Source organism: Botrytis sinoallii, assembly GCF_014898435.1.
Source record: "Botrytis sinoallii strain Bc 23 chromosome Unknown BSIN_021, whole genome shotgun sequence".
Classification (NCBI taxonomy): Eukaryota; Fungi; Ascomycota; class Leotiomycetes; order Helotiales; family Sclerotiniaceae; genus Botrytis; species Botrytis sinoallii.
Genome location: NW_024066048.1, coordinates 1 through 14,756, shown reverse-complemented (window position 1 = coordinate 14,756; position 14,756 = coordinate 1). Strand labels below are relative to the sequence as shown.

At 45.0% G+C, this 14,756-nt stretch overlaps 5 protein-coding genes across 5 annotated transcripts; 3 read left to right on the top strand and 2 right to left on the bottom strand.

The window, feature by feature from the left end:
• Window positions 1–208: 208 nt before the first annotated feature.
• On the top strand, window positions 209–1,018 carry EAF02_009630 (uncharacterized protein; the record flags this gene model as incomplete). The annotated part of the gene is made up of 1 exon (XM_038905678.1): window positions 209–1,018. The coding sequence occupies one exon, from the start codon at window positions 209–211 to the stop codon at window positions 1,016–1,018; it is 810 nt and encodes a 269-aa protein (XP_038754418.1).
• A 782-nt stretch (window positions 1,019–1,800) lies between these two features.
• On the bottom strand, window positions 1,801–3,533 carry EAF02_009629 (uncharacterized protein; the record flags this gene model as incomplete). The annotated part of the gene is made up of 5 exons (XM_038905677.1): window positions 3,280–3,533; window positions 2,952–3,218; window positions 2,567–2,787; window positions 2,437–2,510; window positions 1,801–2,342 (listed from the first exon to the last, which is right to left on the bottom strand). The coding sequence occupies exons 1-5, from the start codon at window positions 3,460–3,462 to the stop codon at window positions 1,801–1,803; spliced, it is 1,287 nt and encodes a 428-aa protein (XP_038754417.1). The 5' UTR covers window positions 3,463–3,533.
• A 2,839-nt stretch (window positions 3,534–6,372) lies between these two features.
• On the top strand, window positions 6,373–9,078 carry EAF02_009628 (uncharacterized protein). The gene is made up of 5 exons (XM_038905676.1): window positions 6,373–6,841; window positions 6,909–7,099; window positions 7,160–7,641; window positions 7,691–8,142; window positions 8,192–9,078. The coding sequence occupies exons 1-5, from the start codon at window positions 6,793–6,795 to the stop codon at window positions 8,845–8,847; spliced, it is 1,830 nt and encodes a 609-aa protein (XP_038754416.1). The 5' UTR covers window positions 6,373–6,792; the 3' UTR covers window positions 8,848–9,078.
• Window positions 9,079–9,355: 277 nt separating this feature from the next.
• EAF02_009627 (uncharacterized protein) lies at window positions 9,356–12,121 on the top strand (the record flags this gene model as incomplete). Its single annotated transcript, XM_038905675.1, has 2 exons — window positions 9,356–11,146; window positions 11,201–12,121. 2 exons carry the CDS (start codon window positions 9,356–9,358, stop codon window positions 12,119–12,121), a joined length of 2,712 nt encoding a protein of 903 aa, XP_038754415.1.
• Window positions 12,122–12,505: 384 nt separating this feature from the next.
• EAF02_009626 (uncharacterized protein) lies at window positions 12,506–14,576 on the bottom strand (the record flags this gene model as incomplete). The annotated part of the gene is made up of 2 exons (XM_038905674.1): window positions 12,506–14,265; window positions 14,315–14,576. 2 exons carry the CDS (start codon window positions 14,574–14,576, stop codon window positions 12,506–12,508), a joined length of 2,022 nt encoding a protein of 673 aa, XP_038754414.1.
• Window positions 14,577–14,756: the final 180 nt, after the last annotated feature.

The following is a 14,756-nucleotide window of genomic DNA, read 5'->3' as shown; positions in this document are numbered from 1 at the left end:
GAGTCAGGAAAGTTGTATTCTGATTGTTCTTTCCCTCGGATAAGCGTCGATTCACCGAGGCTACCACAGACTCTCGAAAGGAATCTGAATTGGATGAAATTCCTGGACTTCATTTCACTTCTCAACCCAAACGCTTCAGTCAATTCCAGAATTAGAAGTCGGCCAGAATTCTCATTTAATCCCTCAAATCTTTCAAATCTCAAAAACCATGACCGAACGCACCCATCTAGCTTTTCATCATGACTCACATCTGTCTACGCTCCAAACCACAATCACATCCATAAGTCCTTTCCTGACGCTTTCCGAGGAAAACAGATTGCTTTTCAAAGATGGCAAGGAAGACTCATACGTCATCATAACCAAGTCTACCATTTTCCATCCCCAAGGCGGTGGTCAACCATCCGATGAGGGCATTATGGAGAACGAAGAAGGAAGCAAATTCATCGTCCAAATGGTACGTATGAGCGCCACCACCGACGGAGAAGTTCTCCACTTCGGTTCATTCACCACTCCCACTCAATTTCTCCCGGGTCAAGAAATCACCCAGAAAATCGACCAGGGAAAACGTCTCTTGTACTCTCGTTACCATACCGCCGGCCATGTTCTCGGAGCTGCAGTTCGTCATCTCGTTTCCTCTTCTGTTCCCAATTTCGACGAAACGAAAGCTTCGCATTTCCCCTCTTCCGCTGCGTGTGAGTTTGCCGGCCTCATAGAAAGTACCTGGAAAACACCCATCCAGCAAAAAATCGACGAGTATATCGAGGCGGATATGCCCGTTGAGATTCACTGGTGGGATGAGGCAGATTTCGTCGCAAACGGAATGGAGAGATTGATACCCGATCGAGCAGCTATGGGAATGACGAAGGAGGAGAAGTTCAGAGTGGTGAAAATCGTGGGCGCGGAAACTTATCCTTGTGGTGGCACACATGTGGATAGTACGAACCAGTGTGGAAAGACGACTGTGAAGAAGATTGCGAGATCGAAGGGGACGAGTAGAGTCGGATATACGCTTAGTTGATGGAAATGACGTCAAACTATGCAATTCCGTAGCTTTTAGCGAAGCAACTACAATTGTAGACAAACGTGGAAAAGTCGTCCAAGAAAGATGGATATGACGATTCTGAGAATGTGGCGCCGTTCAGCTTATCTAGTATGCTATTACTGTCACTGCCAATTCCTCAAGCGTTAATAATTTGTTTGCTAGTTGGATTGTACGGAGTCAAAGCATGGTGGACTTTTTTATATATAAAAACTTAGATTTAGAAACTTTCATTCTGATTAGATGCTATTTGGGCGGGCTGGACGGTAGACGCGTTTGAGGGGAGGTTATGATGGGACAAAATAGAAATGACTACGTGAGAGAGGCAATCTTTTAGTTCAATTCTCTTCTCGCAGGAGATGGAGAAAGAATGGCTTTACCCCTCTCTACATTTTTTTTCGGACGGTGGTGGAAGACGAAAAGTGTTTTGGCTTCGGACGTTCCCTAGATTTCTTGATCAATTGAACTTTGAATGGGGCCGAAGATTGAAAAAATAATTTTAGCGTTAGAATGCTGAAACCTTTCTTAAAAATAAGCGTCGTCTAAGTGTCCCAAATAATCAGACTATATACCATATTCGCCGTTTCCCCGTCCCTCAAAAGCAACCAGCTAAATCAAGGAATCATCGCTATTGACAACATGCAAAATATCCGCTATCCAGAGCCCGGATCCGAACGCCAGTAGGTATTTCCCCTCAAACTCCTTCAATCCAATCCATTACCCCATCCATCACACACTACCCAACACCCAAACTAACCCGCTCAATCCCCCGCATCCCTCCTGACATCTCTTTCTTTCTGCACCTTTATCCCCGCCAAATCCTTCATCCCATTACTCCCCCTCTGTTTATCTCCCACCCCCACCCCACCCTTCTGAGACGCATATCCATAAGCATTTCTCCACCCCTCAATCTCCGTCTCTATCTGCGATTCCAAGTCCGCATCTACGACTCTCACGCCCAGGCTCTCTCCAAATCCACTATCCCCACTAACCCCCGTCCCCGAACTACCATTTCTTCCATGTCGCTCGATCTCCGATGGGGTTGCCGAGTTTCTCTTCGCGTCGTCGAATCCAAATACGGGCTCTGTGTCTAAATTCATGTCTCGCTGTTGTCTGGGAAACAAAGTACCGGTAGTTCTTGTTCTGCTGAGAGGGTATTCAGGGGATTCTTCACTATCGCTTCGATTCTCAAAGTAATCGCGCCGCATTTGGCCGAGCAAGGGGCGGAAAGTCGGGATCGAGGCGACGAGAATCCAGAGGTTGAGTTCGATTATTGCCCATAGACCGGCGTCTACGTCGTTGACTATTGCTTTCTTAGTTGATGGTTGAGGAGTTCGCATGTAAGATACTAAACTTCATAGGAGAGCGGTAGAAAATGGCTTGGAAGTTTGACTTACAAGTAGGATCAAAGCCCGGCAATCTTTGTGCAACAACCAGCCGCCATAGTCGAATTGCCGAAACTACCGTTACCCTACATTTTGGATTAGGGTGTTTGACCAGGTGACCATTATTCGATGAAACACTCACACAAGCCCTAACAAAAAAGTGCTGCTAATAGTAATCCGCTCCCCTATACTTCTCTTGATTTGCGCAATGAACCAAACTGGGATGGATAGAACCACAATATCAAAAGCAATTGTAAACGCTTCATTGGAAGTAAAGAAGACAGGGTAATCGATGCATTTTGCGGTGATTGTAGTGTTCCAAAAAGCTTCTACGGGACGACATGAGAAAATTCCCACAACGAGCTAGTAGAGATATAGCATTAGTATTTTCTCTCTCAAGATCCTCTGACTGGCACTTGGATCGGCATAGCATTATATGAGGTGATATGGGGCGAAAGAATGTTTCAAAAACTATGAAGTTGAACTTTCAGACGGTATAGTTAGATGATGGTAAGAAATTGACTCACAGCAGCAACACCCCACGCCCCATTGATTGCACTGGCGAAAATAATTGGTACTTTCCCACCAGTGACAGCGAATACTCTCCAGTAAAGCGCTAATAGAGACAACTTGCTCGTGCTAAGAGCTATGGGATAGAGAAGAGCCAAAGCATATAGGCCTTTCAGATAAGCTTCAAGATGTTCCGGATCTGATTTGTGAACGTGTTGTCCGTAGAAGTTATTATTGACTTCAACAATTATGACTGCTGTATAGAAGATTGAGAGGAGCTGGACCTGATGTTAGTTTGGGTTACGTATTGTACTGTGGGAGGAGTCTCTAGAGGGTGAGAATTACTGCTGCAATGAGAATAAACAATTCATCTAAGCCCAGGGGGATTTTGGTGTACCACCGGGAAAAAAAGCGGATGGCAACAGTACACACAGTCAAGGCGATGAAAGCAATTGATACCGCCTTCAATAGAGGTCCTTCGTTGGCCTCGAGGTTAATACCTGGATAAATTGGTGTTGTAAAAGACATTGTAGATACTCAACAATTTAAAAGCTCACTCGAGAGTTTGACGGAAGATCTGGATGCTTATAGATTCCTGCAGGCCTTCACAGCCTTGGTACTACTTTAAATGGAAGTTTGCTTTTGCGATCCGCAACTGGCAGCACGGCATGCTTCTTGTCTGTCTAGCCAAAAAGCAAATTCACTTTATGATCAAGGAGAACAGGAAAGAGCACTTTCTGGAGGAGGAAACTCGCGCAACCTACCCCAAGAAGAGTAAGTGTCAATGATGTGATGGCTCTACGTACAGGGCACGGTTTTGTATTGCCACACTCTTTCGATCACAATAATGAACAAGGGGGGGGCTACAAATAATTCGTAATTTTTCGAAATGGAGTCTCCGCATTTTCAAAAGTAAACATGATGAAAACAAAGACACGTGATCCTGAAAATGCCCAAGATAGTGGTCCAGATTGACTGAACTAACTCCTTTTGTCGCAGTTTGCGAACTCCCCTGCACGCAAAGAATTTCTCCGATATGTTTGATGTCGGAATTCTTGCTTCCTGTAAGAATACAGGTCTTTGAAACTTCATTTATCCATGTTTCAGTTCTCTGACTCCAGGTCCAATGTCATACTGCTTACTTTGATCGAGTCTGAAAAATTATACACTTACTCTCGCGACAGAAGTACTGCAGAGCACCACAGGATGCCAGAATCATCTTCATCCACGTTGCAATGATGTCAAACAACTGCTGGTAAGACGAGCAAATGATCGGCCGGCTTTGCTGTGATGCGGAAGCAATCCTTTCTCGTATAAGCAATGTCTTGATGTTCCCCTCATTAATGCGGTGTGAAGTTTTTCAATCCTCGTGCAAGTGGCTAAAGAGCATTTGTACCCTCCGGTCATAACCAAGTGCCATGGTACCAGGGGAGGAGTGACCCGTCTCGACTCGTATACCTGAGAGCAGTAGTTGTACAGTTCGGATCAAAAGAGCGTGATGGATTGGTACATGAAAGACTCGCATACGAGAGAACTCAACGGTGGAAAACTGAGCATCAAAATTGCGGAAGCAAGACTTCAGTCTGTTGAGGGATCTCAGAAGGCTCTACCTTCTCTAGCCGGGCTTCGTGGAAGGGCTGCAGTGCCCCTTGTCAAAGCTTCCACGAAGACAATTCTCCATTTGAAGTCAAGCTTATTCCTATTACGACTCGGTTGATCTTGCTCATAACATTCACAGCACTAGTTTGGCTGCAGACACATCAGATCGAAAGGATTTGAGTCGTGTTGAGTGAAGCAAACAATAGATTACTGGTGTAAAAATAGTGGAATCGTTGATTGGACATGAGCATGAGATGGACTCGTGACCAGAGAGTTGCTGTGGCCTTGGTTAAAAAAGAAGTCCCATAGTAGCTGATGTATGCAGAAGTCATAGTTCCAAAAACTATCACCTTCGATACGTCTGACTAAGGCAGGGCATCATTTGATCTCACTAAAGATCTAGCATACCTGTAAAGGAACAAACGAACAGCGTCCAATACCTGGAAATGTGCGTGTACTATTTGCTAATGCCATTCGCCACAATTGAATTTGTATGAGTGCCAGCCTGCTACAAAATGATAGAGTGATGAAGAAAGCGTTTTTCCTAGCTTTGAGACCCTCGACTGAAAAAGCTCTGAATGTGTCGTTGCTAAAACGAGGTGATGTACCAACCTCAAGTATCCAGAGAATTTCAGCATGTTTCTTCAAACCATAACTTCGCTTCTACATCGACTTGATGCCGCACACGTCAGTAAGATCCATTCGATACCTCACCAACAATCAATGTATTGGCCCGTGTCGACATCGTGTAAATCGGTCCACAAACCGGACATACGTGGTGTGAACGGAATTTCTTCTCCCGACCAAGGTTCTTTCTCGACAAAAGATGGCGTCTACGAGGGGTTTCGTGAACAACTTGGCACCTTGACTTGTATTTTTGTTATTTCGTCGAACGTCGGAAAACTCAGAGGTACGACGATGCGACATCGTCTCCTGGATTTCCACCCACTTCCGAAATTCCGAAGCCATTGAAACCCAAATCTTATCTTTATTAAGAACTTGTGAACGTTAATCCAACATATGGAATAAACTTATGCTCGGTGCTCCTCTCATATAACATGCCTCTCATATCATGCCGAATACCCCGGAAGACATAAATTCTCATTTCATAAGCTTTCCTCTATACCTACACTCTTGAGTCTGATACCAAACTTAGAATTCATCTGAGGCTGACTCTCCATTCATAATTCAGGCACAAAAGAGGACACAAGAGCAGCCAAATCTATGCTATGTGTACATATATGTATGGGGCGAAAGTTTGCATAATAGCACATCGCTATCTCGCATATACCTCCATCTATCTGTAAAGCCAGAGCAGAAATAGACAGATACAGGGTCAATTTGAGCCGAGCAACGGTTGGTTCATGGAGTGGAAATGAGGTCTGGGTCTATTAGCTATACGTAGGTTGAACTTGAAACCTATATTTGTTCCCTGGAAAACCGTTAGTACCCCGAATATAGTGATACTAGTGGAGTTTGCCATATTGATTTCCCGCTTTGACAAATATCGTGATAACTTGAAACAAGTATATATATGGTTCAACTCAAAAATTGAGCAAAACTGGACGAAAGACCCTCGAAAGACCATAGCTTGGGGACTATTCGGACGAAAGTAGGAATGTTTTGAATTGTTTTGAGATGAGGAAGACGGGGGAGCAGTGGGGAAAACTTTATATCAAGGGGTTGGAGCAGTGGCTTTGAGTGGCTCTAAGTGGCTCTGAGTGGCTTAGACAGGTCACGAATATCGGCAAATCGGTGATTGATCCATATTAAGATTTCTCGTTGCAAGGTACTCCATCGATTCCTTGACCCGAGAGATTGGTGGACTTGCCAGTTTCCTGTCGTGGACTCGCGGAACTTGTGTAAAGCTTAAACAAGGGAGAGAGCAGGTAGGTATGTATGTATGCAATTGACCGACTATAGTCGATGTAGTTATCCGGATCTTTACAGAGCAATCTTCTCGAGTATTTGATTCTGCTCTGCTCGGCCCAATATTGAGTAAACAAAGCATCTCTTATTAATAAACCAACAAATTACAACTGATAGCAATTGGTCAATTCTTCCACCGTTCATTCGTTCATTCATCCATTCATTCGTTCATTACATTGTCTTATAACCACTAATTACATCGGAGCTCCTTTCATTCAGACCCCATTCGCTCGCTCATTCATTCACCCATTCGTCGTTCGCGCACTCTTATTTTGATGATACCTACCGGAATGGACTGTGACGGCAATTATCAGTAACGACTTGCATTCCATGGAGACTATAATACACGAAGACTCTCCGCTCGCCGCCTATCTCGAAGGTATGCATGAAGAGGAGGGGGATATCTTGCACTGCATGAGTGGGGACTTACTGACATGTTGCCATAGGAGAAGGTGGAGAGGACACACGATGGGCATCAAGCCATGATGGGGATGCGGATTCTGATTTGTCGAGTCCATCATTTGCTCCACGAGGGAAGCCAACCGTATCTCTTAAATTTCGACATAAACTTCCTCCGCCTCTGCAGCTTACCCCTCCGCGCAACACCACTGTCGCGGCGATACATAATACCTGTTCCGTAAGTCGTCATCTGGGCCTTATCCAAGTCCAAGTCTTATCGTCTGATAATCAATCGCAGGAAGCTGTCAATTCACGACTTGGTCGAGCCGACAATGCAAAGTTTCTCGAACGATTCCGTTATGTCATAGTAGCTTCACAACTTCTCAACACACATTCCTTTCTTGCGCAGACAGGCCATGGCCAATCTCGAGACGTTACAGGGCCTACACTTGATGCCCCGCAAATTGGAACCTTCACTCTCTCGGGCGCCGCAGCCACGGCAACACTTGCTTTTTCTTTTACATGGTTAATACACTGGACACGCGGAAATGGAACTTTTGTACGTGGAAAGATCCGTGTAGCAATACTATCTTTTACCGTAGTGGTTTCTGCTATAGTATTATATACATATGTGCGGAAGCAGTGGCTCCAATACCTTCGACAGCAATCTATCGTGGAAGCATCGCAATTTGTCCACAAAGCACAGGAATTTGATGCTGTTGCGGCAGGAGCTCTAACACTTGTCCAAGAAGTTGAACTGGTATCTCGTGGATATAGACTGTAGGATTTTTCACCATTCAACTTACTGGCAAAATTAACCTCTTGGTAGAAGCACACCCTTGCCCCCCGTCAGTCGTCTCGAAGATCGAAGTCAGACACGAAGATGTCTACGGCTCAGAAAGATCCTCCGAATTTCCTTTGCGAACATTATTCCTCGGTATATACAAGCATGCAACTTATTGAAGCCCTTAGCGGAAGAGATGGATCTAGATAAATACTATGATGTATACGATATAAGCGATTTGGACTATACGGAGGCTATGCTAGGCTACACAGAAGGCGAATTCGAGGATGAGGATTCTGTCAGGATATTGAAAATATTCGCTGCTAGATTCCACACTATTCGAAAGATTTTTCTTTGTTGCCTTCTTGCATTTGATGCGCATGGCGGTAAACCGGACTTTCACAGATGGGGCCTTGCTGTTGACGAATTACACACACTTTGCTCCGTCACTTCTGAAGCAGAGGGTAAAATTCGTCGTATATTAGGCGAAGAAGAGAGTAAGTTCGAAACCATTTGTCACTATCGTTCAAATCTAATATCCTATAGATTTCCCGGTTCCAACCACTCCAAAACTACCCCTTACTCCGGGACGAGAACGTGCGCGGGCACAATTACGCAAACTAAACACGCTGTCATCTGGGATCCGTGGACTACAAGCGAAATTGCATGTTTTGCGCGAGGAGTCTGATAAATCGTTGAACGACACAGAAGATGTATCGGAACTCGGTTCAAATCTGATGATGCAATACGATTCAATAGGCATTGACTTGAAAGCATTGATGCAAGAGTGGGAAGATGGGAAAGCTGCCTTGGCAGTGAACATTGACAGGAACGAAAAACGTCTATCTTCTATGTGTGGAATGACATCGCCAGCATCATCTCTAGGAGGCCTAACAGCCGTTGAAGAGGGAACAGCCGCTGACGCTTTGAGAGCTCTCAATGGTGAGGGGAGATCTCGGTCTAGCCTTGAATTGAGTGGTTCCGAAGCAGAAGAGGTGTTTGAAGCAATCGCGATACCACACCAACGCAGCAAATTGACAAGGGAAGAACGTATTGTGAAGATGAAGGAAGATCGTGTGAAGAGAGAGTCTCTGAGAGACCGAGCGGATGCCAATACTAAAATGCTCCGAGAACTCGAGTCTGTAATTAATCTACGGCCAAGACCAAGAACTACTCCAGCAGGGAGAATCACGTCGATATGAAATAATGTTTAACGTTTTTCTTTACAAATTTAGATAGACATCCTTTGGTTGATTCGGAAGGCAAGGGAGTTCTGGGAGGCAGGCTACCCTAAAAATGCTTGAACCAGCTTTCATTTGTTACTTGATTTACTTGGAAGGTACTACCCTAGGCGAATAAGGAGGTGGCAAGGCGCAAATCTAATGCTTATTATATAATATGTACTCAGAAGTAGTTTAAAAATATGAAAACTGTAAACAAACCTAGGTGCCTGGTCATAAAATTGTGTCGCACAGTAGATTCGAAACATACTTATCCGGTTTTTATTAATTACGTCTTCATTGCGTGCCGGAATTTAACACAAGAAACGCACGATCACGTGAGTTCGTGGTTTCAATATTTGGATGCTCTTTCCATGGACAGTTTTATTGTTGTTATACGGCTTTCACTTCAGCGGTTAATACAAAACGAAGCACAGATTAAATGAAGTGATGCAAAAATCTTCCGCTGTCTGATAAATTCCCGATCGTGATGGCCACTTTTGCCACGAAAAGAAAACGCGTTTTGGATTCAGTATTCAAAAAGCCCGAGATTTCAGAACCTACCCCAGTCGCAACGCCAACCGGTAGCTTTACAACATCAAGCCAACCATTTGGAGAATCACAAGGGTTCAATAATGGGCCGAAAACACCTGCTTCAAACACGAGGAGCTCGCAACAGCTCAGAGGGCATGATCGGGATTCATCTGTAGCCCAAGTTCGGGATCAAATCCAATGGGATAGATCTTGGCATACTGTTACTTATCGTCTCCAACTTCCGGATGTACCATTAGACCCTGGTTCTATTGAGACTCTGAGACCTCTGTCGATACTATCTGATCCATCCTTTGACGACGCCTTGAAGGACGTTCTGGATCCCGTTAACCGCCTTCCATTTGCATTGCACACGGATGATCTCCTTGTTTGGCATACCCAACAAGTCCGTAGACATCTTCTCCATCAAATCTTGCCGGTATTGCGACTCTACACTGATGAAGAGGGTCCTCAACCTTTGGTTTTTGGCAGTGTAAAGATATTAGAATTTGCACATCGTATGTATTTGCATGGCTTGTCAGTCATCCTCAAACAAGTTGAGCTTTTTACTCCGGGACTCTCGCGTGTGGTTTTGGAGAAATTTCGACGGGATATACATGCTATCATAACGAATTCTCTCACAGATCAATTCATTGCAGCATTAAGGACTGTTCTCGAAAATTATGTTTCTTCTATCCTTGGATTGCAAGGCGGAAAGGGATCTGGTATTGCACCTATTGATGCGAGGACAGACAAAGTTTGTAACGAAATGCTCAACCTTGTGGAGTCCCTACACAAAGTTGGTCTGGCCGGAGAAAAGTTCGAGGTGATCTTTGCCGAAATCATGAACCAATCTATGACTGAATATGTCAATCGAGGTTGCAAAGGACTGTGGTCTGCAAATGAAATAAGTGTGACCCCCCAAGATGGCGAAAGAAGAAATTCCGTACTTCCACGAACGGCACATCACGTATCACCGTCCAATTGTGTTACGGATCTTTGCGGATGGATTGGAGATCGGTATTCTAAACTCGCTGTCCTGGTCTTTAAAGTCATCGACAATGTTGAAGTAGCTTGGAGCGATATGGAAAAGTGGAAGGAAATGAGCATTGGCCGTCTCGCAGCACTTAGGACGGATGAGTTGTTTGATATTGTTGTGAATTGGCCAAATAGCAATGGAGCATTGCACGACCTTCGAACAACAATTACCACACCTCAGAGACGATTACACTTGACAGAAGCTTTTGCAGCTACTCTGAAAGAGAGGCTACTTCATCCAGGGGCTTCCACATTATTAATTCTACAGACATACATCTCAATGATTTGGTCATTCCATTCGCTTGATCACTCGAAAGTGCTCTTGGATCGTGTAGCATATCCGTTACAGGTATATCTATGCTCACGAGAAGATACGGTCCGAATAATAATCGCAGGGTTACTTTCAGAAACTGAAGACGCGCAAGGAAATCCTATAGAATCTAGTGGAGATAGACTCATTGAGCTAGCCCATTTACTTAACAATGATTCAGAACAGTCGGGACAGAAAATTGACGATGAAGAATTAGATTGGCATGACATGGAGTGGGTGCCTGATCCTGTAGATGCAGGACCAGGATACAAGAGGTCCAAAAACGCTGATATCATTGGAACATTAATTGGGGTTTTCGGATCTCAAGATGTTTTTATCAAAGAGTTTCAAAATATCATCAGTGAAAACCTTTTGAAGAACGATGGAACTTTCGAAAAAGAGGTATGTGTTTGTTCTATTCGCTTTCTCATGCATACAATTCTAACAATTTCTCAGATCAAAGTTCTCGAACTGCTAAAATCCCGCTTCGGGGAAGCGCCACTCCAAAGCTGTGAAGTAATGCTAAAAGATATTCTCGATTCCGTTCGCCTTGACCAAGCCATCCACAAAACCCAAAATCTTAGCATCGCAGAAAAGAAAGCCATGCCTCCCCCATCAACTCACCCAACTCTCCATACCAAAATCCTCTCCCGTCTCTTCTGGCCTCCCCTCCAAGAATCCACCTTTACTCTCCCTCCTCAAATCTCCAACCTCCAATCAGACTACTCCACCGCCTTTTCCTCGCTGAAACCTTCCCGAAAACTCACCTGGCTTCCCGCACTCGGCCACACAACCGTTGAGCTCGAACTAGCCGACCGCACTGTGGTCGAAGAATGCACGACCTGGCAAGCCACGGTAATCTCCAGTTTCCACAGCGAAACCACGCATCTCAATCCCGACGAGGAAGAAGTCCCCGCGCAAAAAAGCATCGAAGAACTCACCTCGGCACTCGACATGGACCCCGCGCTCATCCTCTCCGCCCTCAAATTCTGGGTCGCAAAACTCGTGCTCCAGGAATCTCCGCCCAAATCGCAAGTTTACTCCGTGCTCGAAACGCTCAATGCGTCGGATCGTGCGCGTTCGGATGCCCTCGCTTCGGCCCCTGTGGGTGCGGATAATGCTGATGATGAGGGAGAAGGAGGAAAGGAAGAAAAGGGTATCGCGGGTGAAAATGCAAAGGTGTATTGGCAGTTTGTGCAGAGCATGTTGACAAATAGCTCGAGTCAGATGGGTGCCCCGCAGATTGCTATGATGTTGAAGATGTTGATTGCAGAGGGATTTCCGTATAGTAATGAAGAGTTGTTAGAGTGGCTGGGTGGAAAGGTAGAGGAGGGTGTGTTGGAGTGTGTTGGGGGCCGGTATCGTTTGAAGAAGTAGGGGGTGTGGAGATGGAAATGCGATATGCAATGTATAGCATCGTGCGCGTCGAGGATTATGTTTAGCTGAGTGATATATCATACATATATACCCACCGCAATCGATTTCACGTCGAAAAATCAACAAAATGTCAGTTTCCTGCATCTAGAGAACACAGTGGAATCTTGTATCAATGCTTGAATGTAATTGCGAGATATTTGGGCAATTACCCTACAGTATTAAAATCCTATGGTTAATCTATAAACCATATCTATCTCTCCTACATTCCACATCTTACATCACTTGGGTATCTATCTATGTATCTATCTTTACATCCATCCACATCTCTCTTCCACTGCGTCCAATACTTCTTTCCCAAGACCCATAAGCCTCTGCCCACTCCCCTTACATCCACCCCCCTAAAGCCTCCAACACCCAATCCGCCTGCACAGCACTAACCTTCTTCGCCCAATTCCTCGTACTAAACACATTTTCCAAGAACATAATCGCCTCGATTTTCCTTCCCCAAAGCACACTCTGCGGATGAATAACGACGGCATTTTTCCCCTTTGTCGTCACATAGCTCCCATCTGGGGCTAACGTAGCCGTTCTATCCCCAAACGATCTCAGAAATGCTTTAATCAAACATTCTGCTCTTTCGGGGGTAGAGGGTTCAAAGGGCTGGGGATCAGGAGGGGGAAGGGCATCAATGAGACCGTGAGTGACGCTTAATTGACGCAGTTGTTTGCGATTCAGCATTGCGGATTTCATTGCTCGGGCGCTGATGTTGCGAGATTTGCACCATTGGAATCGGTTTGTGTTTTCGGAGGCGTAGCGTTGCATGGTTGTTAGATAGGTGAGAAGATCGCCTTCGCGACGGATGATATCGGCGCGATTGGCGTCGACTTCTTCTTCTTGTTCTTGAGATTTGGGTTGGATGAAAACTTCGGAGTCGGCAGTTAGGAGGGAGATGACGTCGATGGCGTCGAGAACGCAGTTGAACTCTGGAGATGAGGAGGCGATGAGAGCACGGCCATAGGCGGCAGGAAGAGGGAAACTGGCCATCTTTTTACCATCTGTGGTTAAATTACCTTCGTCATCGAGAGCTCCCATGGCGTTGAGTTGAAAGATGGCATGCTTCATAGCTTCTACATCAGGTGCATCCATGAGAGGAAAGTTGATAACATCTTGCACTCCACGAGCTTTCATCTTAAGAACTGCTTCGAGCACATCGCAACGAAGGATTTCAGGAATTTCATCTTGAAGCCAAGATTCATATTCGTCTTTACCATATGCTCTCCAACATTTACCAGGTGCTTCACGACCAGCACGACCCATTCTTTGGAGGGCGGACTGTTTAGAAATCGGCACGACAAGCAAAGACTCCATACCCAACTTTGTGCGGTACTTCTTAACCTTGGCTTTACCGCTGTCAACTACATATCGCACACCGGGAACTGTTACTGACGTTTCCGCAATGTTAGTAGCCAGGACGATTTTCCTCGTTCTGGGCTCCTTGACTGGATCGAAAGCTAACTGTTGAGCATCTGGTGGAAGAGCACCATACAGCGGTATAACCTTGATTCTTGGCACTTCTTTGCTTAGAGACTCGCCGAGAGCCTCAAGTCTTGTTTGCATATATTCGATCTCTTCTTGACCAACGAGAAAGACCAGTATATCTCCAGGAAGAGGTTCCGTAACATGTATACTCGCAATCCTCTTGAACATAGTCTCCTGGTAATTACTGGGATCGGCTGGTTTGTCATAGTATAGGTCAACTTTGAATTTCCTACCTTTGACTTCCTCAATGGCAACGCCAGTGTCTACTTTTTCGGAGCTTTCTGTTGCTTTTAATTCCACATCCTCGGCCTTTCCAGACTTTACAGCTAGCATTGGTTTGGCAGCCTCAATGACCTTCTCATTGTTCACAAGATGTGGTGCAAATATTGAACCATAGTTGTTACCTGGTTGATAACTAGGATTTGAGTCAGGATTTGCGAAGAAAGCTTCGTATCCGCCTAAATCAAGAGTTGCACTCATGATGACGACTTTCAATGGAATACCACCACGACCTTGCTTATCTCCATGAACTATCTGTCGGAGAAATCCAGCAATGAGATCAACATCAACCCCTCTCTCGTGAATTTCAATCAATAATGATAGCACTATATTTTCTGAGATTTGGATCATGGACCATTTCTTGAAGCAAGGTACCTTCGGTAACAAATTTGATCTTCATTCCAATGGGTGTATTGGTATCGAAACGAACGGAATAACCGACCTTTCCAGGAGTATTTGTACGTTGGTATCCAAGGGCAGATCCCATCTCAGCAGCAACACGACGGGCTAAAGTAATAGCAGCAACACGACGAGGTTGAGTGATAGCAATGACTCCGCCAACTGAAATGTCCTCTTCTTGACCCGCCGCGTTCTTGATTTTTAACCTTCTGTTTCTTGCACAAGGCTCATCATGCATAATTGAGGCAGTTGAGTACTTTTTCCGGAACCAGTCTCTGCAGTCAAGAGAAGGACATCATTGGTACGCAAAGCAGTTTTAAGATCAACCAGTTTCTTATAAACCGGAAGTGACTTTCGAAACGGCTCGAGTTCCCTAGCTGTCTTTTGTAGATGCCTATCTGGGGCGCCATTTTTGACA